We start from the raw sequence: 27590 nt of genomic DNA on the forward strand, positions 1-27590 counted from the left end.
CCTGGTTCCTAAGTGCTCACTCCACAAACAGTTATGAGTAGCAGACGACGAGTGTTTATAAGATGCAAAGTTTATTCCCTTAATTGTTTACTTTACTCATTATTTAGTTTCACTTTACTTTGTTACTTCAAAATGTTTATTTAATTCATGTCTATTATCCCTTTTTTGCAACCAAATTACCCCAAAAAATTACAGATATTTCTAAAGTAGGTACAATCCAATGTTTCTAACCTTGTACATCTGGCTGCCGAAAACCATCGCGGAGCAGATGACGATTAGTGGATTATATATATATATATTTTTTTTTTATTTTTTTTTTTTTTGCTAGCAATTTTCATTGATTTAAGTCTTATATTAGTATTTTTATTTTGTTGAATAACTGTATGCCAGAAATAAATGTAATCTTTAATGTTTGTATGCTAAGAATGGCAAAATCATCATTGCCACATTAGTGGAGCTTCACACATACGCCGATGCATTTATCATAAACTGTTTCCATGAATTCTAGTTGTCATAGTAATGCAATAATGATAAAATTGCTGTAATACTTATGTATATATACTTCCAAGACATAGGCTAATTTCACCAATTTCCATGTTTTGTGTAAGTCTTATACCCAGAGAAGGGAAGGCGAAGGAAGGAAGAAGGACAGGGGTGGTGGTGGGGCGGGGGGGAGAGGGTAGGTGGAGCTTTTTACTGCTGTGTTCTGGATAATGGAGGTTTTGTCTCTTGGTACAAGGACAAGTGTCGTTATTCTTTACGTTTAGTGATTCACGATACCCTTATAAATTACGGCACTGTGTGTAATACGCTATAGGAAAATCTTGTTCTGATACGAGTGTTTGTTACAGAAATATTGCCGAAAAACGTGCTTGCACTGTCTCTGGAACTCATAGTAGGTATGCTGCTTAGTTGTCAATCAAGTATTTTTGTACAAGGTAGTGATTGTATAAATTTGTATTTTTCTCAATCAAAACATATGCCCTTCAATGCCAACTTTCCTCTTTTAACGACTTTCTGGTCATTGCAAATTCGGCCCCATTAATTTCTTATGGTGCGAAAACAGACAGAGGCCCAGGGAGCGAAAGCAATTGCGTCACACTACGGTGGTAATATGGCAGTAAAACATCATATATCCAAAAAGTAAATAATAAAGATATATATATGCGCATTACAATTATAACAATTACATGAATAGCTGATAACAATCTGTATGAATAACTGGTAAACTGTTCTGCAAGAAAGTCTGAGTATAGCAATTCATTTACAATAGGTACGAAAGTCAAGATGTTGTGACGTCATAATACAGGACTTAAAAGAACGTTCTAATTCCGAAAAATAATTACTTAAATTTGAGTCAGGAATCGAGTTACTTTTTCAATAAAGAATATTTTCAAATTAATCATCATAAATATGTAAAATATTGATGTTTTACTATTTATGTAAATAATTATCTAGTGCATGCTTTGTTGTCGTCTTCTACCAAAACAGTAGTTTCCTTAAAAACGTCGTGGCCGGGGATTGTTTTCCAATTGTTGTGATGAAAGTGCCCCAGCATCTATGGGTACAAGTGGTGTGCGTATTTATCACAGGAAATGGGAAGTTTGTTGACACAAGCGACTCTCAAATCGAGATGGCATCAATCTTCTAAGTTATTTATTCGTAAGTAAAAATTTTGAAAGCATTTTGGTGAAGTTTGCACTGCGTTGGCCACCCTTTTCATTACCCTCTGTTTAAATCTTTAAATTTGGCCGGTGTCGGGACACGTTAAAAGTACTTTTTCGTAGGGTGTCCAGCCGTGACTGTCGGTGTGTTGGGCAGTCCATGCGGTTGTTTACCCTATACAGGCTGTCCCCAGGTTACGACGGTGTCAGCTTACGACGTTCCGAGGTTACGATGCTTGTCAATAGACATTATTTCCAGGGTTACGACGCCTACAACGCTCATCTGGCAGATGAAATATGACACCAAAAATGCAAAATAATCAATATTTTAAGGTTTTTTTTATGAAAAATGCCATAAGAATGCAGTTTGCATAGTTTTCAATGCACCCAAAGCATTAAAAGTAAGGTTTTATTAGGATTTTTTACGATGTTCCAGCTTACAACGATTTTCGGCTTATAACACGTCTCAAGAACATAACCTCCGTCGTAACCCGGGGACCGCCTGTATATTACTTAAATATATTAGTTTACACAGAGAGAGAGAGAGAGAGGCGCATGTGTGTTTATACGTACAGTGGGACCTCGCTTAGTCGCGGATCAGCAATCACGGTATCAGTTAATCACGGGTTTTTCCTTGGAACACTTCTCAATCTATATCACTGTATGAATCGCAGCATCGCGGGTTTGTCGGGTAGGCTAAGCCTCCTCGGGGTCCGATAACCAGCAAATGCATGAACAGATTCACATTATGATATTAAGTGACAATAAAGGTAATAAAACCATTCTCACCTTATATGTTATTGGCATATTTTCACAATATATAGCCTATTCATGGAATAATTCCACATCATTGACATCAACTTGTAGTTGAGTGGCCAGCAGAAATGTAAACATTGAGTTACATTGCTTCACAGCGACCTTTGCCATTTGTTAACCTTTTAGAAATGTTAATAGCAGTAGTGGTAATTACAGCAGTATGAACATTGTTTTGGTAGAACGTAATCAACTTCTCTGAACTGCAGTCATACAAAAGATAATGTCATAGATTATCGTATTGTTTGCAATTGGCAACGAAGGGTATTGTTTGCAATTGGCAACGAAGCGTAGACGTAAAACCATTTTTACCTTATATATTATTGTCATATATTCATAATAAAACTCATATCTTATATATTATTGGCATATCTTCATAATAAAAAGCCTCTTCAAGGAATAATTCCTTGGGGAATGCATTTTTCAAAAGACAAAAATACACTTTACATGTTTACAGTATGTAATGATTACTTTATTTTGATGTGATTACATTAATATTACAGTAATAAGGACAGTAACTATTTTTGATCATAAATGTATATTCATTCACGAAAAAAATACGTTGGTCACCAAACCTACAGTCTTCGTTTGTACATATTATTTTTACACAGTGTGATAGTGGTTACACCGTTTTACAAACTACGATGTATTTTACATAACTCTCCTCTTAAACTCTATCATAAATCACTTTACTTACTTTTTTTGTGGAGCCCAAATACTATATCCCTGAAAATTAACAAAATCGCGAAATTTATCATAGAGCAAGATTCACTAATTACTGTGTTTTCATCTTCTTTTCATGACTAAATGCAATTTTAGGATAAACTCATTTACAAATTTTCAAATACTATGAATGTAAATAGCAAATTCTCTCTCTCCTCTCTCTTCTCTCTCTCTGCCCTCTCTTCTCTCTCTCGTCTCTCTCTCTCTCTCTCTCTCTCTCTCTCTCTCACAGAAAAAAAACTATAATACTGATTTATTATTGTAATAAAAGAACAAGATGGTCCCCGACATTTGTAGGTACATGTGTTGCCATATTTTTGTATTCTTTCTGTTATTTACGAAACTGTGCTTTAATACAACTTTTATAGTTGACTCAATAACTATCACATACATATTATAACAGTATACAAGAGAATATCTTATCACTATCGATGTTTCATTTCTTATCACCATAAAAATATTTAAAATACAAATTTCATTATGTTATTCTCGAGCTAAGCTATTCAACAGTTACTCTCGTCCTAAGCTGCTTTCTCTCTCTCTCTCTCTCTCTCTCTCTCTCTCTCTCTCTCTCTCTCTCTCTCTCTCTCTCTCTCTCTCAATGAAATATGAATTACTCTGTCATAAACTATTATGTACAAAGTTAAAAATAATAATAATTCCATTAATAAATTAGTTTATTTTTGCAACTAAATTGTTTTTCAAAATAATTCTTTCGGTAATAAACGTCCATCAGCTGATTCTAAATGTAAACAAAAGACAAAAATAGATTTTTATTGCTGTATTTTGCTGTTTATACATTGATATTATAGTTGGGTGCTGTAATCATTACAGTAAATCATGATTTTTTATCATAAATATGTTCATTCACAAAATAGATATACTATGTACTTTTAGTTTGGTGCAGCAGCCAAATCATGAAAATAGAAAGGAATTGTTAAGTAATATACTTTTGTTTGCTGATCTGATGAAGGGGAAATTGAAGATAGGAAAGAATTTATAAAAGATTTGTGACATTATAGACATATAACTTAAACACACACACACAAACAAAGGAGGCATAAAGTAAACAAGGGAGCCGTTTTGTTTTGTTACTGAAGTACCTCTCTCGCTGTCTTTCCTTGTTAAAAAAAAAAAAGAAAAAAAGAAGGAGCCCCACGTGGTTATGTAATAGCACGTGCATGTAGGCTTCTAGCTGTAATCCATTGGCTAGTAGGCGGCTACATACGTATGTACAGTAGTAGTATGTACACTCCATATATTTTTAATGGCTAATGTAAAATAACTTTGAAACTGTCTTGAATTGAGTTTAAGGTGATAGTTGAAGACATATTTGGTGCTTGAACTAAAGTAGGCAGTTATAAACATGGGAATAGTGGTCTTACTTATCACGGGGGGGGGGTGCGGGTGGTTCTGGGCCATATTCCCCGCGATTAGATTATTGAGCCCCTACTGTATACGCATAAGTGTTCGGTTTGGGAGCAAACACAATGTTTACTCTGTTAAGCTTCTCAGTAAAGAGGTTTGTGGGTGTAAAGGGGTTTGATACACTGCTGATGGGCGTCAAGTCCAGTAGTATGAAGCAGTAAATTTGATATGAGTTTTACTACTCCAGGACTTCATCCAAAACTGATGCGTTAAAAGTAAGAATGGGGCAGTGTCACCCAAGTTAGAGGAAATAGCCTAACTAGGGTTGCCAGATTAAAAGATTAGAACTGCAGGGACAATTACAATTACTCACCTTACATAAATTTATACCTTTAAACACTCCCAGACCAGTATATTATAAAAACAGAGAGGAAATTTTCACATAAGTGAAAAAAATAAAACCAAAATTTTAATGGGGGTATTAAAAAAATTAAATACAGAAACTATACTCAAAAATTCTTTTCATTGGGAGCGTATGAGTATGAATAGAAATAAGAAATATGCACAAAAAAGGAACTAAACTCATTATTTATAATTCCCTTATGATGTTGCTATTTTTATTAGGTCCCTATTTTCTAGCACCTACCTATGAAATTCTTTGCATTGACATTAAGGTTCCATGTGCATTGAAAGACGGCTTCCACAGAAGCCACATCCAACTTGTTTCACTTGTCATTCCACTGGATATTCATGATTGAGAATACTCGCTCACCAATGGCATTATGAGGTGGAATGCTTAATAAATACTGGCACAAAATTAACATCTCTGAATATTGTTCTTTCAATTCCATCTGCTGAAGGATATATAGAACTTCATCTTTCATTGCACAGCATGGTCACTCATTCATCAGGCTTGATCTCCATATGTTTACCAAGGAGATTTTTCAATGCTGACCGCTGTCAAAAAAAGGATGTTTGCGTCAGATTTACAACCTTCGTTTGTTAACACAAGACTAGATGATTGGACTTGTTCCCGTGCTGGAAGAGTATCCAATAACTTCCATGGAAAGTGATCAAAACCTTCTGAAGATGAAACCCCCTCTGAAGATAGTCATAGCAAGTGACGTAGTAGTCATTCACTTCAAGTAGGAATTATTATGGTGAACTAAAATCGGGACAATACGGGTGTCACAGGGGACAAAAGGATTAAAATCGGAACATGTCCCAGAAAAATGGGACGTCTGGCAACCCTAGGCCTAAACTAATATTGAAAGTGTGCAAGGAATTTTAGAGTGTATATATTTGTGTATAAGTGATTTGGTTGTATCGTGAGAGCAGTCATAGAATAGACTAAGCAATACTCTAATGTCCACTTTTTTTCTCTATTTTGTAGGCTTTGAGTCATGGCTGAACATACAGGGACAAATTTGCCCAAAGGTTCAGGAGGCTTGAAGTATGAAGAGGGGAAGCCTGATACGGTAGGAGAGTCAGAGGTGCACGTTCCACAGAAGCTGTCAGAAGAAGAAAAGAGAGAAATACTCAGAAAGGCTTTGGCAGATGTGGAAGTAGGGATATCAATACGTCAGGTTGCTAAAAAATATTCAGTAGGCCGTAACACTATAAGAAAATACTTACAAATGGGCCTGGATAATGGCCCAAAAACAAATACTATGCCTTGGCTGCCTGCTGATGTAGAAAGGGATATAGTAGACTGGTGCCTTGAAATGGCTAGGATTGGCCATCCTCAGACCAAACAGTGTCTGCCATTGGTAGTCCAGCGTATTCTTAATCAAAAGGAGAAGAAAATTTTCCAAAATGAAAATCTACCGTCTCATGGATGGATAAACAGATTCGTGAAGCGACACCCTGAGTTGTCCAACCGGATACCAGAAAATCTTGGTCACTTGAGGGCTTCCATAACTCCAAATAACATCTTCACCTTTTTTCAAAACTTGGAAGGCTTTTTAGTGGCTGAGGGTCTAAAAGCAAATGAATTTTTAAGCCCAGATAATGCATCGCAAGTTTTCACATGCAATAAGACAGGTATTGTCATCAGTGCACAAGATGGGGCTTCCAAGGTTTGGGATAAAAAGGGTACTGTGGCTTCTTGTAAAGTGTCAGGAATGGGGAAGCCCTTGATGACTGTCCTGTGCTGTGCTTCAGCTGATGGAAGTCTCATGAGGCCTTTTATAGTTAATAAAGGGAAAACTCCGACTGAATATGTGAAGCACCAGGACTTGGAAGCAGATTCTTACCATAGAGGGTGCTCTGATTCTGGGTTGATGACAGCAGACCTGTTTCATGACTGGCTAGGTAACATTTTTGAGAATGAGCTTGTGAAAAAGAATATTAGAAGACCTGTTCTCTTAATTCTGGATGGCTTCTTAAGCCACTTAAATTTGGAAACTCTAAGATTTGCCCGTGATAAGAAAATCCTTATTTACTACCTTCCTCCCTACTCCTCCCATGTAATGCAGCCACTTGATGTGTCTGTATTCAAGCCACTCAAGGCAGAGTACAGAAGGGTATACAATAAAGTCTGGGGGGAAATTTCATCCAAGGACATGCCAATGAAACATTTCCCATATATATTAATGAATTCCATCAAAGAAGTTAATATACCTGAAAATATAATACGTGGTTTCCGGTCGACAGGTTTGGTCCCTTTCAACCCCAATGCCATCGGCGCCTCCACGTTTTTTACTGCAGAAAAACTTGTGGATGCTTCTCCTGTCCAACTTCTGGAGACCTCTAAAGTTACATCAGTAGTAGCAACCTCATCTTACGAGGAAATCAGAAAGGCTTTGGCAGAGGTGGAAGCAGGGATATCAATACGTCAGATTGCTAAGAAATATTCAATAGGCCGTAACACTATAAGAAAATACTTACAAATGGGCCTGGATAAGAGCCCACAAAAGGGTGTGCCATGGCTGCCTGCTGATGTAGAAAGGGATATAGTAGACTGGTGCCTCGAGATGGCTAGGATTGGCCATCCTCAGACCAAACAGAGTCTGCCATTGGTAGTCCAGCATATTCTTAATCAAAAGAAGAAGAAAATTTTCCAAAATAGAAATATACAGACTCATGGATGGATGAACAAATTCCTGAAGCGACACCCTGAGGTGTCCGACCAATTATCGGAAAATCTAGGTCAGTTGAAGGGTACCTTAACCTCAAAAACAATCTCCACGTTTTTTCAAAACTTGGAAGCCTTTTTAGTGGCTGAGGGCCTAAATGCAAATGGGTTTTTAAGCCCAGATAATGCATCGCAAGTTTTCACCTGCAATAAGACAGGTATTGTCATCAGTGCACAAGATGGGGCTTCCAAGGTTTGTGATAAAAAGGGTAATGTGGCTTCTTGTAAAGTGTCAGGAATGGGGAAGCCCTTGATGACTGTCCTGTGCTGTGCTTCAGCTGATGGAAGTCTCATGAGGCCTTTTATAGTTAATAAAGGGAAAACTCCGACTGAATATGTGAAGCACCAGGACTTGGAAGCAGATTCTTACCATAGAGGGTGCTCTGATTCTGGGTTAATGACAGCAGACCTGTTTCATGACTGGCTAGGTAACATTTTTGAAAATGAGCTTGTGAAAAAGAATATTAGAAGACCTGTTCTCTTAATTCTGGATGGCTTCTTAAGCCACTTAAATTTGGAAACTCTAAGATTTGCCCGTGATAAGAAAATCCTTATTTACTACCTTCCTCCCTACTCCTCCCATGTAATGCAGCCACTTGATGTGTCTGTATACAAGCCACTCAAGGCAGAGTACAGAAGGGTATACAATAAAGTCTGGGGGGAACTTTCAGCCGTGGACATGCCAAAAAAACATTTCCCATATGTATTAACGATGGCCATCAGAGAAGGCAATATGTCTGAAAATATAATACGTGGATTCCGGTCGACAGGTTTGGTCCCTTTCAACCCCAATGCCATCGACACCTCCGAGTTTGTTACGGCAGAAAAAGAAGAGGATGCTTCTGCTGTCCAACTTCCGGAGACCTCTACAGTTACATCAGTAGTAGAACCCACATCTTATGCATCTTATGAGGAAATCTTCAACCAAGGTTTTATCATGGGACAAAGAGCACAGCTGAAACGTTTAGAGGCTGTGGTCCCACTGGATGAATTAGCCCTTTACAAAACGAGGAAGACTGATTTAGGTTGGGTTCATTTCCCAAGCACGCCTTACATGGTATGGAGGGAACTTGAGATGATTAAGCTGTGTCCTGCTGAGAGGAATCCATATGCTGGGGAAACTCAGCCTCTGGCAGATGCTAGTGAGATTGCACCTTTCCCACAAGCAATTCCCTCTAAAAGTGGGCTTCAGTACCAACTTAGTAGTAGTGACATCTCTTTACCTGGCCCATCTGGGATTCCCTCTGCAACAACACCTCCAGGAATTGCTGAGCAAACATCAGACTGTAAAAGATACTTGAAGATGAAAGAAAGGAAGGAAAGGCTATTTGAAGAGAAAAAGGAGCAGCGTAAGAAGGAAAGAGAGGCAAAAAAGCTGGCAAGAAGAAGCAAAGCAAAGGGAAGGGGAAAGGCAAGAGCACTGCCCAAACGCAAATGCTAGACGAAGACAATGTTTGAGTGATTTCAATGGTGTTGAGGAACTGAGGTAAGCGATGATGACAGCGAAAGTGAATTGAATGAATGTGGGGTATTCAAAGGGAAGAGTGGAGCAAATTCTCTATGGGTGGGATGCCAGACTTGTGAAAGGTGGTTCCACTAAAGAAGTCTTGGTATCCCACTCAAGTTGTCCAAGCAAGAGGTAGAAAATTTAGAATTTAAATTTGTTCCTACACAGTATACAAACTTTCCGTCCTTTACTTAGGATAGATTGCAGCTCAGCTGAAACTAACGGCTAATACTTTCTTTTATATATAGAGGTAGTAACTACTGGGCCGGTAGTTACCTGCCCGGCGGTGGGGAAGCACCGCCTCCCCATCAGCTCATTAAGTCGCCACTTTGATTACAGCCGGCAGCGAGGAAAGACCTTTCTCTTTCGCTCCCGCTGGCTTGCTGAAATTTTTCATAACATTCTTTTTCTTTTTCTTGCTGAATGCGAGTATGTCTGACAATATGGTTATGCGTTCCTGCCCTGGTGTCCCAGGCCATAGGTGTGGGACTTTCATGAGCAGGATTGATAGAGACCCTCACTCCCTTCGTCCTTCTTGCACGGGGCATTCCTGTACATCGGAATCTCCCTGTGAGGAGTGACGTATCTGGTCGCCTGCCCAGTTGGTTGAGTATCGCCGGCGGCTAAGTAAGAAGAAAAGGGGTCCTTGGCCTTCGAGTTCTTCCTCAAAGACTAAACGACCCAGACCTTCTGCTTCCTCGTCGGGGACTTCAGCGTCTCATTTCTCCGAGAGTGATCAACATAAGAGCGACAATTTAACTCTTGGCCTGCCTTTGAACGAGCAATACCTGCTTGTTTCCCCTGGTGAAATGGGAAGGCCTGGCTCTTCTGAGAATGAGCCTTGTTTTACAGTTCGCATTGACGACGTCCTTCGTATTTTGTGGCCTTCGTTGGGAACTTCCTGGCCTGCCGTCAAAGGAGATACTTTTGTCGGCACTCTCCTCTGGGACATCGTCTTCCTCCTTAGTCTCCTCGGAGGAGTCAGCCTCATCCTCCCCTGCAGAGGCTTTTTTCTACGCTGACCAATTCCATCCTCCTGTCTGCCCGTCCTCGGGGATGCGGGCCTTGTAGCTTCGCCTTGCCCCTGGACGAGGTCCTCGGACTCCTCCAACAGTGACTCTCAGAGAAGTAGTAAAGACTCTTCTCAGACATGCGCTCACCTTTGAGAACTACCAGAATTTCACATATAAGCTCCTCGGCTTTGTGTGAGGCTTCGGCACGCACAAAGGAGCATTCGTTGGATATACTCTCCTCCGCAATGCGCGATGCTACGGCATGCACAAAGGGGCATTCGTTGGATTTACTTTCCTCTGCAATGCGCGATGCTACAGTATGTGTACAGGAGGCTTCGCTAATTGAACGCTCCCCTGCAATGCGTGATGCTTCGGCACACGCACAGGAGCCTTCATTAGAGAGAGGTCCCCTCTCATGGACAACACACCAAGACCTTCTACACCGCAGCGAGAACTACTTCCTGATGCACACCATTCATTTGTGCGTCGTGTTACTCCTGGACAACACGCTCAGCGTGATTGCGCATGCGTCTTTTATACTGCGCTCACCTGTAACGCGCGTTACCCGATGCGCTGCTTCACCGCTGCCTCAGCAACAGAGTAACCACTCACCAAGACGCGCTACTGCCCTGTGCGCCAACGCGCGTTTTTCTAAACGCTCCAGCAGGCGCTCTCGGTCTCCAGTATCATGCCCCAGACACTCTCCTTCTTTGGAATGCTCTTCTTTGTGTACACGCAACAAGGTGCGCTATTTCACCTGTAGAGCGCATTCTAACGCACGCGGCTCTAGGCATTTGCCCACACACAAATTTGCGTGCCTGCGGTGACACTCGCTCTTGTTCCTGCAGATACACACGCACCTGTAAAACTTTTTTCCTCTGTTTTTTTGCAAGGTTTCGACACGGAAAACAGAGACGTCTGAGTCAAAGTACCCGTTCATCGTCTGCTCCTCCTCTGGAGGTCCCATCTCCACCTGAGGATCCTCGTAAAGCTGTAACCCAGCCTTCCAAAAGGCAGCCTTATAGGCTTTCACCTTTGATCAGAGGTCGTCGTTCCCTGACTCTCCCTTGAGAACAAGGCACAAGCGGGCTGCTCCTCCTTCATATGACCTTCCAGCCTCTCTTCTGATTCCTCTTGGGAAGTTGGGAGAGCAGTTAAGGGGATTTACTATCCCTAAGCTGCCACGAGTGCTTAACGTCATGCGAAAGGCGCTCTGTAAGCAAAGGCATCCCGTGACTCCTCCTTACGAGTCCAGACCTCCAACCTCTCGAGGTTCTCGATCTCCAAGGGCTCGTTCCCTTGTAGAGAAATATCATTTCTCACCCATCAAGTTCGAACCCAGCCGAGATCCTCTTGACAGGGCTCCAACAGTGCTTGCGGAGAGGGCTCCATCTCCTCTCTCTCCTCCAGCTTCCCCGGAAGCAAATAGGCGTCTTCCAACTCCACCTTCCCCCTTCTCACAAGGGGCTGTCCGACAGGGGCATAAGGACCTGTGGAAGGCAGCAAAGAATCGCTCTCGTGGTTCCAAGCCTCCAAGGACTCCTTTGGCTCTTGGGGCCTCGGCTCCCAGACCTTCTGCTGCCCTTCATGAACAACTAGAGACTCGACCTTTTTCTTCAAGACTGGACCCCTCTCATTCACGCCCAGGTGCATCAATGCAGAGGGAGGATGATTTTCACGAGGCAACCGACGATTCAGCTGGCTACCTTCAGGAACCAGCTGCTCCAGCTGTTCCAGAAGATGCGCCAGCTGAAACCACCTTCTGTGAGATCATCGGTCTCATCCGGAAGGTAAACGGCCTAGGAGAAGCTACAACTACTTCTCCAAAAGGCCGTACGTCGGCAGTCGACCTTCTTTGTTGTGTCCCTTGGGGTGCTCGGTCCCGTTATGAGCTGCCCTTGTCATCCCTGACAAGGGAGGCTCTGACCAAGGTCAATAGACAAGTTTCAGCGAGGAAGGACTCGCTGCAGGCATCTCGGTCCTCTGAACTACTCCCCTCTGCTTTCCAGAAGCAGTGGAAGTACTATGTGGCCCAAGAGGCTGAGCCTTCACCCTTGCCCATAAACCCGACGATAACATCATTGGCACCTTGTGTTTCACTCCAGACACTGCAACACAGAACCTCGACGCTCTCTTCCCAGGAGATGTCACAGCTTGAACAAACCATGATGGCAGCATTGCAAGCAGCTTCATAGCTGGACTTTTGGGGTGGCACAGCAAGCAGACATGGCCCATCAGCTCCATGACCTTGTTTCAGGAGGTAAGGCTATGGAGTTCTTAGTCCACCAGCTTGCCAACCTGGTGCTGAAGCGCAGGGACGCCATATCATCAAGGCTTGATCGAGCTGTGGACCCTCAAGATGTGACTGACCTGAGGAATGCCTTGCTTCAGGGATCCACCCTCTTTCCATCTTCGGATGTAAACTAGGTGATCGGAAATTTCAGGAGAGCGAGCCAGGATTCTTTGCTGCACTGCACAGCATCCTTCTGTCAGCCCCAACCTCCTGCTGTTTCTGCTCGACATTGCCCTGGCTCTCCATCTAGGAGGTTTCTCACCCTCCTGCCAGGGCTGATCCCTTTCCCACGGCCTCTACCACTCGGCGGCAGAGGTCAGCAGCCCTTTTCGACCAGGGGTGGTCGAGGGCGAGGCAAACCAAGACCACCGAGATAGAAGGCCTGTTCGATGTGACGTCATGACGTTGACTGTGGTGGTCCGACTCTCCGAGGCTGGCGAGTGACTGGCGAGGTGACTCACTCGACTCGATCTTCCTTCCCTTACATCACTTGGACACGAGGTGTTTTCGTGGTTCCATTGTTTTTTTTTGTTTTTTTTTAAGAACTTGAACATAAAACTTACATGGCATAATGAGGTAGCGAGCCATGGATAAATCTTGTGTCCTTTACTGGACGAACTTCTGTGGTAAGCAGATAAACTCGGCAATAAGTTCATTGCAACAGTTACATACTAGCCTACCTATTTGACTTTTGTCTCTGCATTACTTTCGACTGCAATATAAATACAGTCATCTGCATTTTAGGTAGGAGTTGTGAGCAACAAGGTCAGTTGCAATATAAAGAAAGACTGGTTTACCTTACATTGAATTTTAGTAGGAATTCATGTTAACCAATGCTTAGCAGAGTCGAATATAGGCTAGCGTAAGTCGAAGAACTCCCAGCGTAGCCTATACCAAACAGCACACAGTGTAGCCTATGCTAAACAACACCCAGTGTAGCCTGTGTCCAACAACACCCAGTGTAGCCTATGCTAAACAACACCCAGTGTAGCCTATGCTAAACAACACCCAGTGTAGCCTGTGTCCAACAACACCCAGTGTAGCCTATGCTAAACAACACCCAGTGTAGCCTATGCTAAACAACACCCAGTGTAGCCTGTGTCCAACAACACCCAGTGTAGCCTATGCTAAACAACACCCAGTGTAGCCTGTGGCCAAACAAACACCAGTGTAAGCCTATGATAAACAACACACAGTAACCTGGTGTCCAACAACACCCAGTGTAGCCTTATGCTAAACCAACCCACCCGTGTAAGCCTGTTGTCCTAACCAACACCGTGTACCTGTGTCCAACAACACCCAGTGTAGCCTATGCTAAACAACACCCAGTGTAGCCTGTGTCCAACAACACCCAGTGTAGCCTATGTCTAACAACTCCCAGTTCTGGCTGGACTTATAAAGCTTTGGAAAAAGCAATTTAAATGTCTTAATAGGCAATACTAATAATGGTAGCAGTAGCCAGGTAAGGCAAGCAGCGTATAAAAAGTTACCAACAAGCAAAAAAGGGCAAACATATCAAACAAGTAAACATAACAAAGGTAAATGTACATACTGGAAGTGCAGAGAAACCCCAGAAGAAATTTAGCAAAGCGTGCTGTAGCCTGTTTTTACGTGGTAAAGAGCATTTTGCAATTTTTGGAGAAAGGACCGAGATCAGGTAAGAAGGTTGCAAACATGATACCTAACTGTGTTATAGAACCTTCAGACAGGTACTCAGAGTTACATAAGCATACACATAGAAGTTAATATAAGTTCATCGCAACTTGAGTACAGTATAGTAATGGGAAAATAGGCAAGTTACAGTTGACAGTAGTCAAAGGTAAGGGACAAACCTTTTGGGTCTAGATGGGTTAAGGTGCATAAAATTAGACTGCCATAGTATTCTAAGGGTTACAGATTCAAAACAGGAGCCTACGTTAGAAATTTCAATAACTTAACCTAACCTATCCTAATTGTATTACTAGGTTTTTTTAGTGATCATTTATACACGTAAAATATGAAAAGGCCACGTTTCTTCTTCCACAGGTAAAACTTGAGTACTGTACAATGAAATATCATACTGTATGCCACATTGCCCTACCTAAAGTTAAGGCTAACTGCACAGTGCATGCATTTTTCATGTCGCTGAAGTACGTCACTTAGGAGATCTCAAGATTCCTACGAATATCATTAATCAGATATTCATTAACTCCAGAGAGCTGATACTCCTGAATGAATTTCTAACACTGCAATAGCATTGCTGTTATAAAACTAGTTATTTCATTTTTGCCAATAATTTCAGATGGGCAGTCATTCAAACACTTGCCTGTGCTGAAGTTCATATTTAAACAGCTGCCGTCTTGCAATTTGACTATTAACGTATAAATATATTTTTTAATAACGATAAACATGTTTGTTCTTTGGTATACACAGTACACTGTATTGTAACTAAATAAATTGTTTTTGTTCAGTATTTTATATTAATCTCATAACTTGGGTTTTGAGTAAGTATTATTTGGTGTACACTAATTAGTGTAGGCAAGAAAAATAAGGAATTAATAACTGGCAAACCAAAAAATGGTCGATTTTGGTGAGGTTTTGGGTACATTTCTTTCGTCTGGCAGCGTAGTCAGTGCTAGCAGCTCGAACACCTTGTATCTCGGTGGTCTTTGGCAAATGTGGCAAGAGGAAGAGCGTCTGCCGCAACCAGTGAGCAACCAGTGAGGAGGGCACTCCCCCCACTCTGCCACCTGTGGGGGGATGCCTGCAAGCCAGATGGACGAGGTGGCAGTACCACGAGGCGGAGGATTGGACGCTGACCGTCCTCCGACACGAGTATCGCGTCCCATTCATCAACTCTCCCCCTCCTCTGATTCGACCCCCGAAGATGTCATCATCCTATCGTCAGGGATCAAAGAAGGATCTCGCCCTTCAGGCGGAAGTCCAGGACATGCTGGGGAAGGATGCTCCCGAGGAGGTCCTCAACGAGTCTAGGCTTCTTCAGTCGACTCTTTCTTATAAAGAAGGCGTCTGGAGGCTGGAGACTGGTCATCGACCTCTCAGCCCTGAACGAGTTCGTTCAGCAAACCCCGTTCAGGATGGAGACCCCCAGCACGGTCAGACAGGCCATTTGTCCTCTGGATTATATGGTGACGATCGACCTAAAAGACGCATACTTCCAGATCACAATCCATCCGTTGTCCAGGAAGTATCTTCGTCTTTTTGTAGCGGACAGAGTGTTCCAATTCAGGGTCCTATGTTTTTGTCTCTCCACAGCTCTGCAAGTCTTCACTCGGGTGTTCACCCTAGTGTCGACATGGGCTCATTTCCAGGGCATTCGTCTATTGCATTACGTAGACGATTGGCTGATACTGGCGCTCTCAATGGAACTGCTTCGTCTCCACCGAAACATGGTTCTGCCATTTTGTCACGATCTGGGGATCATGGAGAACCGCAAGAAATCCTCTCTAGAGCCCATTCAACAACTGGTGTATCTCGGTATGATCCTCGACACCGTTGCAGGGAAATCCTTTACGACACTGGAAAGACTGGAACGCTTCCGAAGTGTCGCTCTGCCCTTCCTTCGACAGTCCCAGCTGCCAGCACATCAGTGGCAACAGTTGCTGGGACATCTGGCCTCGCTGGAATGCCATGTTCCAAATGGTCGGATGCACCTTCGATCCTTTCAGTTGGGTCTGAAGAATCATTGGTCGCAAAGTTATGATTCTCCTCATGAACTAGTCCCAGTGGAGGAGAACATGCGCTCTAATCTCGAGTGGTGGGTGGACGACACGAACCTGTTGAGGGGCTCCCCTCTCCAGTCTCGTCCACCCGATCTGCTCCTGTTTACGGATGCATCCAAGGAAGGATGGGGCGCGCACCTATTGCAACACCGGTCATATCAACATGCTGGAATTTCGAATTGCCTTCCTGGCACTCCAGCACTTCAGCTCTCTTCTTACAGATCATACGTGAACCGTCAAGGCAGTACCGTGTCTTTGCAGCATCTATGCCAACTAGCAGTGTAGATTCACGAATGGGCAGCTCTCAGCTTGGTAGGGTTGACAGCTCGGTTCATTCCAGGCAAACAGAACATCATGGTGGACAATCTGAGGAGGAGGACACAGATCGTTGGCTCCGAATGGTCTTTGGCTCCTCGGGTAGCGAATAAAGTCTTGACTTAGTGGGGTTCCTAAACAATAGACATGTTTGCTACCACTCTAAATTGGAATTTACCGATTTTCTGCTCTCCAGTTCCAGATCTGGTGGCAGCGTTTGAGGACGCATTCCAGCACCCCTGGGACGGCCTAGACGTCTATGCTTTTCCGCCATTTTGCCTGATCAGGCAGGTGTTGAATCGAGAAAGGTACCCGGCCTTCTACTTCTGCTGGTAGAGACTCTGAGCGTGTTTCCGCCACTCCCGGACCTCCTATGCCAACCACATATGAGGATCTTCCACAATGCGCTAAGCTTTTTACATCCAGCAGCTCCTCACAGGGAAAGGCTTTTTGCGAGAGGCTGCGACAGCAATGTCAGGATACCTCAGGAAGTCCTCAACGTTTGTCTACCAGATCAAGTGAGCCATCTTCTGTGGTTGGTGTCGTCGGAGAGGCTGTTCTCCTATTGGAGCCTCTATCCCCTTGATTGCCGACTTCTTATTCTACCTCCGGAGAGAGAAGCTCCTTTCGGTCTCGGCGGTGAAAGGCTATCGCTTGGCCTTGGGCCAAGTCCTCAGACTGAAGGGAAGATCTCTCTTCCTCGGAAGAACTCTCTATGCTCATACGAAGCTTTGAACAGGGTTGCACTCCGGTATTGGCAAAACCTCCTCCCTGGGACATCATTGCTGTCCTCAGGTCTTTGAAGAGAGCTCCTTATGAACCATTATCCCTGGCATCTGATACGGATCTCACTCTGAAAATGGTTTTTCTTCTTGCCTTTGCTTCCTCCAAGCGAGTCGGCGAGCTTCATAGTCTAGCTTATACTGTCACTCATACCGAGTGACTGAGTGCTGGACCAATGTCTGCTTCAGCTTCGTCCCTGAGTTTGTTGCGAAAACCCAGAATCCAGCCCAGGTTGATTCTCGGTTTTCTTCGTTCCAGGTTATGAGCCTGAGGACAGTAACTGAAGACCCAGATAAGCTACTTCTCTGACCTCTGAGAACACCAACACTATCTCCAATGGACCAGCTCTACTCGGGCCCGTCAAAGAAGAGGGTTATGAGGAATACCATTTCACATTGGATTCGAGAGGTGATTTGCTGTAATCTCTCCCCTCCCTCTTCTCTACTTGCTGGTACCAGTCGAGTGAAGGCTCACGATGTGAGTGGAATGAGCACATCTCTTGCCTTCAAGAAGAACCTCTCTGTTACCCAGGTGATGGAAATTGGCACATGGTCTCGCCCTTCCACCTTCACCAGGTTCTACCTTAGAGATTGTACCCACAGCTACGTCGACACAACTGACTTGGTCCTGTGGTAGCCGCTCAGCAGGTGGTTTAGCTGCCTCTGTGCCCTCAGAGGTTGCAAGTTTCGAATCGAGGTTCCATATCAGGCTGGGGGTGAATGTGAGAGTATGACTGGCCTATTTTCTTTTCACCTTTTCCCCTTAATTGGGGCCACAGCATCGAAACCCGTTCACCGGCACCAATTTTGATACTGGTAAGCATTCCATGTCCGACTAGTGGTTTTTCTGTAGACACACAGAAGTCAGTCTCCACACTTTTCCGAGGGGGAGTGTGCTGCAACCCAATAAACGCATTATAATTATATAGCCTGGTTTTTGTTGCCAGAGAGAGTTCTACGCTCACGCCTTTGATACCCAGGCCGTCAGCCCATCAGGTCACATTTACTATGGCTCACGGGGTGAATGATCCACGACCCTGAGCTATAAGCCCGGGTCCTGGCATCCCAGGTTCCATTCTCAGTCAGCGAGACAGGACTTCCATCCCCACCTTAGGATGAGTCTCCCAAGTAAAGGACGGAAGGTTTGTATACGATGTAGGAACAAATGACATTTTTGAAAGTAAAATGTATTTTTCCCTAACCATACAAACCTGGAGTCCTTTACTTGTATGGTCCTGCCAAACACCCACCCCCTTGATTCAGGGGTCATCATCAAAGTCCTGGCTGTAATCAAAGTAACGACTCAATGAGCTGGTGGGGAGGCGGTGCTTCCCCACCGCTGGGCAGGTAACTACCGGTCCGGTAGTATTACCTCGGTATATAAAAGAATGTATTAGCTGGTAGTTTCAGCTGAGCTGCAATCTATCCTAAGTAAAGGACTCCAGGTTTGTATGGTTAGGGAAAAATACAATTTGCTTTCAAAAATGTCATGTTTGTAATTATATTGTGATCAATCTTAGCTTAAAAACATCTGTTCCATTACAAAATGCAATAGTTTTCCCTTTTTTTTATTGTTCAGTCATTTGCGTCATAACTGGTTTTAATGTATGTCTTAAGATTTTTCCTGACATCTTGTGGTACAGGCAGTCCCCGGGTTACAACAGGGGTTCCGTTCTTGAGACGCGTCGTAAGCCGGAACATTGTCAAAAATCCTAAGAAAACCTTACATTTAATGCTTTGGGTGCATTGAAAACTATGTAAACTGCATTCTTATGGCATTTTTCATAAAAAAAAACCTTCAAATATTGATTATTTTGCATTTTTGGTGTCATATTTCATCTGCCAGATGAGCGTTGTAGGCGTCGTAACCCTGGAACATGCATCGTAACCCTGGAAATAATGTCTGATGAATATAATTGAAAAGTGTCGTAACCTCGGAACGTCGTAAGCCGAGACCGTCGTAACCCAGGGACTGCCTGTATTCGTATTTATAATCAAAGTACAAAGTCCAACCATTATTATATAATATAATGCTAAATTATCTATCTCAGGAATTTTGCTGATTTATAAAATATCTGACTTTGATGATGATGTAGTCAAGTTTGTTTAATATTTTTAGTAATGCATAATTTTATTCAGGGTCTTACCAAGCAATTATTCAACTGTAGGGTCCCTACCATGGCATACCAAATTAAAACTTTCACTGTGGCGCCAACATCGCTAGTGTAAGTAACCAGTTACCAACCATTTTTGGTAAACAGGTATGACAACATCGCACCCCTCAATTGGATTTGTGCCGGGTCCCAGGTTACATCAGTAGCTGTGTGGACCTTCTTCGTCTTCATTTGGATGGTTTTTTGGCTTTCCTTTTCAACAGCTCTTCGAAGAGTTGTAGTGCTTCTTTAAGACTTAAGACGCCGCCGTCAAAGAAGGAAGAACCACCCGTCACCTGTGTCTTCAAAGAATGAAGAACAAGAGCAGGATTTAGAGTAGGACACAGCTCAACCTCCAACAAGATTGCTTCTCTGATGAAGTTTCTTTAGGATTATTTTCCGGACCATTTGACACCTGCCACTCCAAGTTTGCCTCCTTCGATCTTCCTCATAAAGAAAAAGAAACAGTTAGAAGATCTCCTTCCTAAGTTAGTCCTCTTCTCTGCAGCTAGGAAGGTTCTTCGCTATATGGATGAGTGGCTGCCTTCTAAGAGGGAACAAGGCAAAGCGTCTTTCGCCTTCCCTCCTTTGCTCCTAATGAAGCGTTACCGTTTCTACGCAATCAGGAAAGCTCCTTCTTCCTTGGGAGTGTCTGCCCCCATCCCAGGGGGATTTCTCAGGCCTTGTGGGCATGAACAGGAGAGCAGCGTTTAAACTGCGAAGATGTTCTTTTCTTTGTCGGAGATCAACCATCTGGTTCGCAATCTCTTTAAGATCTTGGAAATCTGTAGTTTTATGGACTGGTCAATTGGAGCATTGGCATGGAAGTTGGAGGACTGCCCTTCGCTTTCATCTGAGCTTTGGGAGGGCTTGGTGGGAGTTCTTTCCTGCTCTGACAAGGCTGTTAGAGATGATGCAGATGAAATAGCTTTCTTGTCCGCCACGGGAGTGTTTAAAGAAGCGCAAGCTTTGGTGCTCATTTACTACTATAGGTGACGATAACCCAGATGTCTGGTCTCGTGTTCTCCCCTCTTGGTAAGTTATACCTATTTCCTCAAGGTGCAGTGCAAGATATCTTCTTGGCACTCGAAAAGAAGTCCGCTACAGATTTGCTTGCGCGATCCACAAAGCGCCCTAATTCCTCGACTGCAGTGGAGTTCCCTGGTATGTCCATTTCGCGGCTTCAGAAGCAGCATTTTCAGGGTGGGAAAGTCTCGCCAGTTTACCAGACCTCGCATCAACCTTTACCCACCTTCTAAGTCCATGTCAAGAGCCACAGCTAAGCCTGCAAACAAGTAATGTTCCTATCCTTGGCACGCCCGTAGGTGACAGGCTGCATCAGTTTTGGGAGGAGTGGAGGAACAGGGCTGCAGAAGCCTGGGTTATTCAAGTTTTACATCTGGGCTATGCCATTCCTTTCAGGGAAAGAACACAAAGTCCCCATCTTATTAACGGCATACTTCATTGGCTCGGAAAGGTTTTTGGTGCTCGAGGAGGAAGTGGAATCCTTGATTCTCAAACATTCAGTAGAAGGGGTCACCAACACGTTGGAGGGGTTCAACAACAGGCTGTTTGTAGTCCCCAAAGCATCAGGGGGCTGGAGGCCTGTTCACCTTGAACTGTTTTGTTCTAAAAACAAAGATCAAGGTGGAGACGCTGAGTTCTGTACTTGCCTTGCTTCGTCATTGGATTGGATGGTATCCCTCGACATGCAGGATGCCTACTTCCATGTCCTAATCCATCAAAGACTCCAGGGAGTACCTCCAATTTGTTTTTCAGAACAAAAGCTTTCAGTTTTGAGCTCTGTGCTTCAGCCTGTCGACAGTGCCATGGGTTTTCTCTGGGGTTCTGAATCCCCCCTCCCCGAGACAGTGGCTTCGTTTGATGGGGTTAACTGCATCTCTTTATCTAAACTGACTTCTCTGTCCCTGTTTGGAGAGTCAGTGTGCGGAGAACCTAAAGGGGACTTTGCATGATACAAAAGTTGGGTACTGTAATAAATATGTCAGAATCCCAAATTATTCCTTCTCAGAGGATTCTGTATTTGGGGTTGACAATGAACACTCAGGCCTTTCGGGCTTTTCTGTCCTTGAAAAAAGTGGAGTCGTGCTTTTTGTTGCTTCAGCAGTTCCTTACCAGTCCATCATGCTCGGCAGTATAGCGTTTGAGCCTGCTGGGAGAAGTTTGTGAAACTAGGAAGGCTACACTCGAGGACTCTATAGTTCTTCCTACACATCAGTGTTCCTGGGTGTTCAAGAGTTTGTGCACCTAGTCGAAGGTTAGGTGGTGGCTATTCATTCAGATAACTCCATAGCCCTATTGTATATTCAGAAGCAGGGAGGGACTCGCTCGTTCACTTTGCTTACGGCGGCATTGGATATTAATCCACGCTTTGTTCAGAGAAAGATGAACATGCTGGCAGACAAACTCAGTATTCACCTGCAGTGGCTCCTTACAAGGTAAGGTAAGACAAACATATGTCCTGTTCTATCACACTTTAACCCTGTGTGAGAATTGACATTATTTTCAGGTGTTATCTCCACTACCTTCACTTTTCAGTATGGAATCAACTGAATAATTGCTTGGTAAGACCTTGAAAGAAAATTATATTTTTATAATAAAATGAGGTTTTATTCATACTTACCAAGCAATTATATGATTCAAGCCCCTCTCCTCTCCACAGGTGGAGTTAGCAGCCGAAATCTAATTGAGGGGTGCGATGTCGGCATACTTGTTTTACCGAAAGTGGTCGGTAACTGGTTACCTACACTAGCGATGGTGGCGCCACCACGAAAGTTTGAATTTTGGTCTGGCCATGGTAGGGATCCTACAGCTGAATAATTGTTTGGTAAATATGAATAAAACTATTTTATTATAAATATATTTTCTCATGTAGTGATATATTTTCTGATTATCACAGTTATGTTAAGCAAATAAAAGTTTTTTGTTTAGTATTCTATAATAGTATATATTTTAGTTTGGTATAACACAATATAATGGTATAAGATACATATCAGGGATTTTGTTATAAAATTACCCTAGTTACTAAACTATGTGATGATATATGCAAGGCTATTAACCCTTAGTGGACGGGATAATTTATCAGCATGCAGCACCCCACATGGGTAAGCTTTAAGGTTGGCATAATTTAAAGAAAATAACTCTCTCTCTCTCTCTCTCTCTCTCTCTCTCTCTCTCTCTCTCTCTCTCTCTCTCTCTTCTCTCGATCTCTCTCTCTCTCTCTCTCTCTCTCTCTCTGACCACCACTGCAATCTTCTATTCCTCCTTCTCAAATAAAATGTTATAATTGAGACAGACAAGAAAATTTAAAGTAAAATAATTTTTTCATACTAGCAGATATTTAGTAAATGAAATTATATCCAATTGATACGTAAATGACAAAATATTCCTTGTATTGATATGCAAATTATAAATGTATTTTAGTAAACATAAAATCTACAAAATTATTTTAGTAAAAGTAAAATCCTCACTTTCTTATAACCATAAAATTCCCCAACAAAAATGGAAACTTTCTCCCTCATATCAGCATCCAGCTTAAAACAATTAAAACTGCAAAAGTGATTCTCTTTCTCTCTCTCGAACTCTAGAAAGCTGACATCTGATCATTTCTTCATCTTACTCCTGCTGCCTTGTTCCCTGGCTGTGACTCCTTGCGTATGGCAATGGTCCATTTTGTTGACTGTGACTTGAACAACTTCGTCTTCCAAAAACAACCTGAAGTAGTCCAATTCTTTACGTCCGATACCCAAGTCACATTCCATTGTTATTCCTGCCAATCCAGAATACACATACAGTGTTCCCCCCATATTCGTGGGGGATGCATACAAAACCCCCCCGCATGAAGCACGAATAGCTAGAATCTGCGAATGGTTGAAACCCCCTATAAAATGCTTAAAACTGCCCATTTTGTTTGTTGAAACTCGAGAAGAATCCCACTAAAAATGTTTATACCTGGTTTTCTTAATAGTTTTATCACAAAATGTGTATTTTATGATGAAATTTATACAAAAAACCAGGAATTTGTGGATATTTCTCAGAAAAATCATGCTAATTTCCCACGAATAATGGGTAGATATGGTTCATAGAGAAATCTTTGAATGCACGAGTCCGCAGATCAGGAGAACTGTAATCATTTGGTACGTAGTCACATCCATAAGTCCAACCATCATCAAATTGGGGAGTTCTAAGCCCTGCATCATGCATCTGAACAGTACTGCCACTGTAAGACCAAGACCGTGAACGCCTACCGTGCCTCCCATATCGGCAAAAAGACCTTCTTCCCATCATTCTGTCTTTTCAAGTTAAAGTCCTCCTGGGCCTCTGCGAGGCTCATAGGGCAGGCGCTGATCTTCTGTTTCTTTGGCTGACAGCCACTTGGGGACCGGTCCCAATGCCTAAGACACATGGCCATTGTGTCGCTAGGCCCACTGTTTAACTCCCCAGCCAGAGAGCTGGTACCTATTCTCCTACTCACCATTGAGTTTTCAGACTGCTAGGTTGGTGGGCCACCAGGTTTATGCAATGGTGCCATTCCCAAGCCACCAGCGAGCGGCGGGATTTGAACCCTGGTCCTCTCGACTGGTAGGAGAGAACCTTGCCGCTGCTCCACTCCTTCAGTTTACATTCATCAATGCTGTTGCTTTCTGCATCACTTTCATGTTGTATTATTGTTTCTTGTTGATAACTAGGATCATGATCATCATCATCATCATCAACTAGGATCATGATCTTCATCATCATCATCACCATCGTCATCAAAACTTCCTAATTCCTCTAAGATATCTTCATTGCTTTCCTCATTTTCACTATCTGAATTGGCAAACTTGCCATCTAACATTTCATATGACAGGTCGATGTGATATTTCTTGAGTCTAAGTTCTCAGAGAAGTTTTACGTCTCGTGCTCACTTCTTCGGGATGAGAAATGCGTCAACGAAGTACTATGTGACATTCTGGTCTGGGGGTCATAGAAATGTGGGGCACTTCCTTCCTTGGCCACATCTTAAGACAAGACTGGCTGGTGGCTGCCTCTCCCCGAGAGATTATATGGTGACTATAGAGTTGCCATACTCTCATTTATGACCCATACTTTTCATCATAAAAGATTCCCGCTAAATCTTCAAACAGTATGGTGCGTAATTAATTCCTCGCCATGAGTCACTGTCCACCACCCAAAACCTGTTATTACTACTCGTGTGAGCGTGTTTGTCCACTAAGGGTTAAACTCTAAATAATTTGTGTAGAGTAAATTTGTACAGTTTTAGAGTAGGTTTTGACAAAAGGCACCATAGGCTTAAAATTGATTTTTATGGCATTATTTGAAGAAGCTTTGTAGTATTGGCCTAGCTGAACGAGTTTATCCCTATCCCATGTTCTCAAAAGTCACAGTGAAACTCAACTAGATAGAAATTATTTATATGCGCTGAGAGTCCAAGTAGCCTTTTCTACCTCAAAATGCACTTGCAATCCTTTTAAGAAAAAAGCCATTTGATCATCAAAAATGATCATTGCATTGTGGTACTATTTGTTTTCCCAGAGGATACACATTTTACGAGTTGAAATAAGCATATACTGTAAAACATGAAATTATTCCAAATTTCTCATTCTTTATGTTATGAATGGTGCTATTCAGGGCATGTTTTTCTCATTGTTTATTTTTTATTTCAGAGTATTCGAAACAGAGGAAAATTTCAATGGGGCTTAACTGCAATTGGGTAGTGTAAAGGGAACAACATCCTGTGGAAATGCTGTTAATCAAAGAAGAGAAAGAGAATTTGGAGGAGGATCTTACTGGAAATGCAGATGATGGAAGACTCTTATATGCAGACCCCTTATTAGAAGTCAAGGCAGAACCAGAATCTTTTGGCCATAGTGAATTTGATGTGAACTGTTCATTCCGACCTATTAAGTATGAGGAAGAGGACAACAGTTCTCCAAGCTTTGATGATGAAAGTGGACAGAAGATCTATATTGAGAAGAAAATAGACATTTGGGTAGGACAGAAATACTTTCAAAAATAAAACACAGCAGGGAAGCAAATGCCATGCCGAGTGCCAAAGGACATTTTCACAGAAATGATCTCAAAACACACATGAGAACTCATACGGGAGAGAAACCATATAGTACTTGCTCTGCATGTCAAAGAAGTCTTTCTAGTCAAAGTCATCTCAAAATACTTATGAGAACTCATATGGGAGAGAAACCATACACTTATTCTTTATGTCGAAGGAGGTTTGCTGATTCAAGTCATCGCACAAAACACGTGAGAATCATACAGAAGAAATACCAAGACCTTAAAGAAAGGGAACTGAAGGAAATAGAAACAATACCTGTGGTTGTAGGGGCAACAGGACTTATAAAGAAAAACCTGAGAAAATATCTTTAGGCAATACCAAGTTGACCAAGTATAAATGAGGTGCAGATTTCTGCTCTGAAAGGAACTGAAAACACCTTGAAAAAATCCCTAGATGTGCAACCACAGACCCTAGGTTGGGACTCATTGCACCCCTGGTATAGATTGAAAATTAAGAATAACATAAGCCAAAGAGAGAAACCATATGCTTGCTCTATATGTCAAAGAAGTTTTTCAATTGAAAGCCATCCAAAAAAACACATGAGAAGTCATAGAGGACTGAAACTATTCACTTGCTCTGTTTGTCAAAGAAGTTTTTCTGTTTCAAGTCATCTCAAAACAGGCAAGAATTGACACAAGACAGAAACTTTATATTTGAACTTTGTCCAAGTAGTTTTTCTAGTTCTGTAATTCTCAAAGTACTTATTGGAAATCCTTGTAGAGAGAGGACATTCTCCAGTACTAATGTAAAGAATGTTGGACAATTTCAAATACTATTAGAGAAACTCATGAAAATTCATAAAATTTAGAGGGCAATTAAATGTACTGGAAGTGTGATAGGTTTTTAGTATTACTCTGCTCTTAAAAAAGATTGTGGGAACCCATATTGGAGAGAAGCCATTCTCATTTCATGAATGCCAAGGTCTCTCGAAACGTGTGTGAAAACTCATACTAGAAAGAAGTCATTTACATAAAACTGACTTAGTGGAAGTCAGAGATTGATTGTTACATTAAACATCAATGAAAATTAGGTTCATTTTTATTTGATTAATTTTTGATATGTTCTTTAATATTCTAGGCAAAGTCATGTTTCAGCGTATTATTTTGTTTTAAGCTAACCAGTCAGTGTGTTGAGCCAGAACTTGCTTTGTAAGAGAATGAAGTACTGTACGTACGTGTATTCTGTTTTAAGCTAACGTCCCAGAAGTGTTGAGGTAGAACTTACTTTGTAAATGAATAAAGCGCTGTATTATTGTGCTCTGTTTTAAACTAACCAGTCAGAAGTGTTGAGCCAGGACTTGCTTTGTAAATAACTGTACATATTACTGTATAACTAATAAAACGATTGGTCGTTATTTGGTTGAAACAATCGATACTATTGTTCCATTAGTTCTCCTACCTTCCAATGTTTATCATTAAGTGACAAGGTGACTTCTGTCACATAGGGTGCAGAAGCAGTAGACAGGTTTTGGATGGCAATCTGAGAGGTTCTGGGAAACCTTAGCTGAGAAGGAGCATGGGTGAATGGCACTACTGGAGCAGCTGGAAGTCATGTTTAATACCTGATTGACTGCAACAGGAGGATGAGGACTCGGCCATCTATGTGTGTTCAACAATTCTTGTGAATTTGTCCATTTGTTTATTTTGCTGCTTGGGTTATGTGTCTGGTATTTACTTTAGATCATGCTGCCTATTTGTGTGTTGTTATTGTTATCATGCTGTCGGTGTGATTGCCGGTTTGTTATTAAAATGATTGATTTTTGGTGTCGAGCAAGTGTATGGCTCTGGTAATAATGATGATGTGTTTTTCATCATTATATGTATTGTGGTGTCGAGGAAGTGTGATTTTCACCACTGATTTATTTATCTAGTTAATTCATTGATTTGAAAGTTTATTTGTTGATTATTTTGGTAAATGATCTCTGTATTTTTGCCACCCAAATCCTGGTTTCACTTGTATATTATGTAAATTACTGTAAATAGTTTATTATTAAAGTAATTTTTTTTT

At 42.2% G+C, this 27590-nt stretch overlaps 1 protein-coding gene across 1 annotated transcript in view; it reads left to right on the forward strand.

The window, feature by feature from the left end:
- The window catches only part of LOC135204674 (uncharacterized), a 32682-nt gene extending 5092 nt beyond the window's left edge, over nt 1-27590 (forward strand). The window contains exons 2-3 of the mRNA XM_064234829.1: nt 5962-9190; nt 25177-27590. Of these exons, the coding sequence (XP_064090899.1) occupies nt 5972-9145 (3174 nt within the window). The 5' untranslated portion in view covers nt 5962-5971 and the 3' untranslated portion in view covers nt 9146-9190; nt 25177-27590. The remainder of the gene's footprint in view (nt 1-5961; nt 9191-25176) is intronic.

The sequence above is a fragment of the Macrobrachium nipponense genome, chromosome 47 (genome assembly GCF_015104395.2).
Source record: "Macrobrachium nipponense isolate FS-2020 chromosome 47, ASM1510439v2, whole genome shotgun sequence".
NCBI lineage: Eukaryota > Metazoa > Arthropoda > Malacostraca > Decapoda > Palaemonidae > Macrobrachium > Macrobrachium nipponense.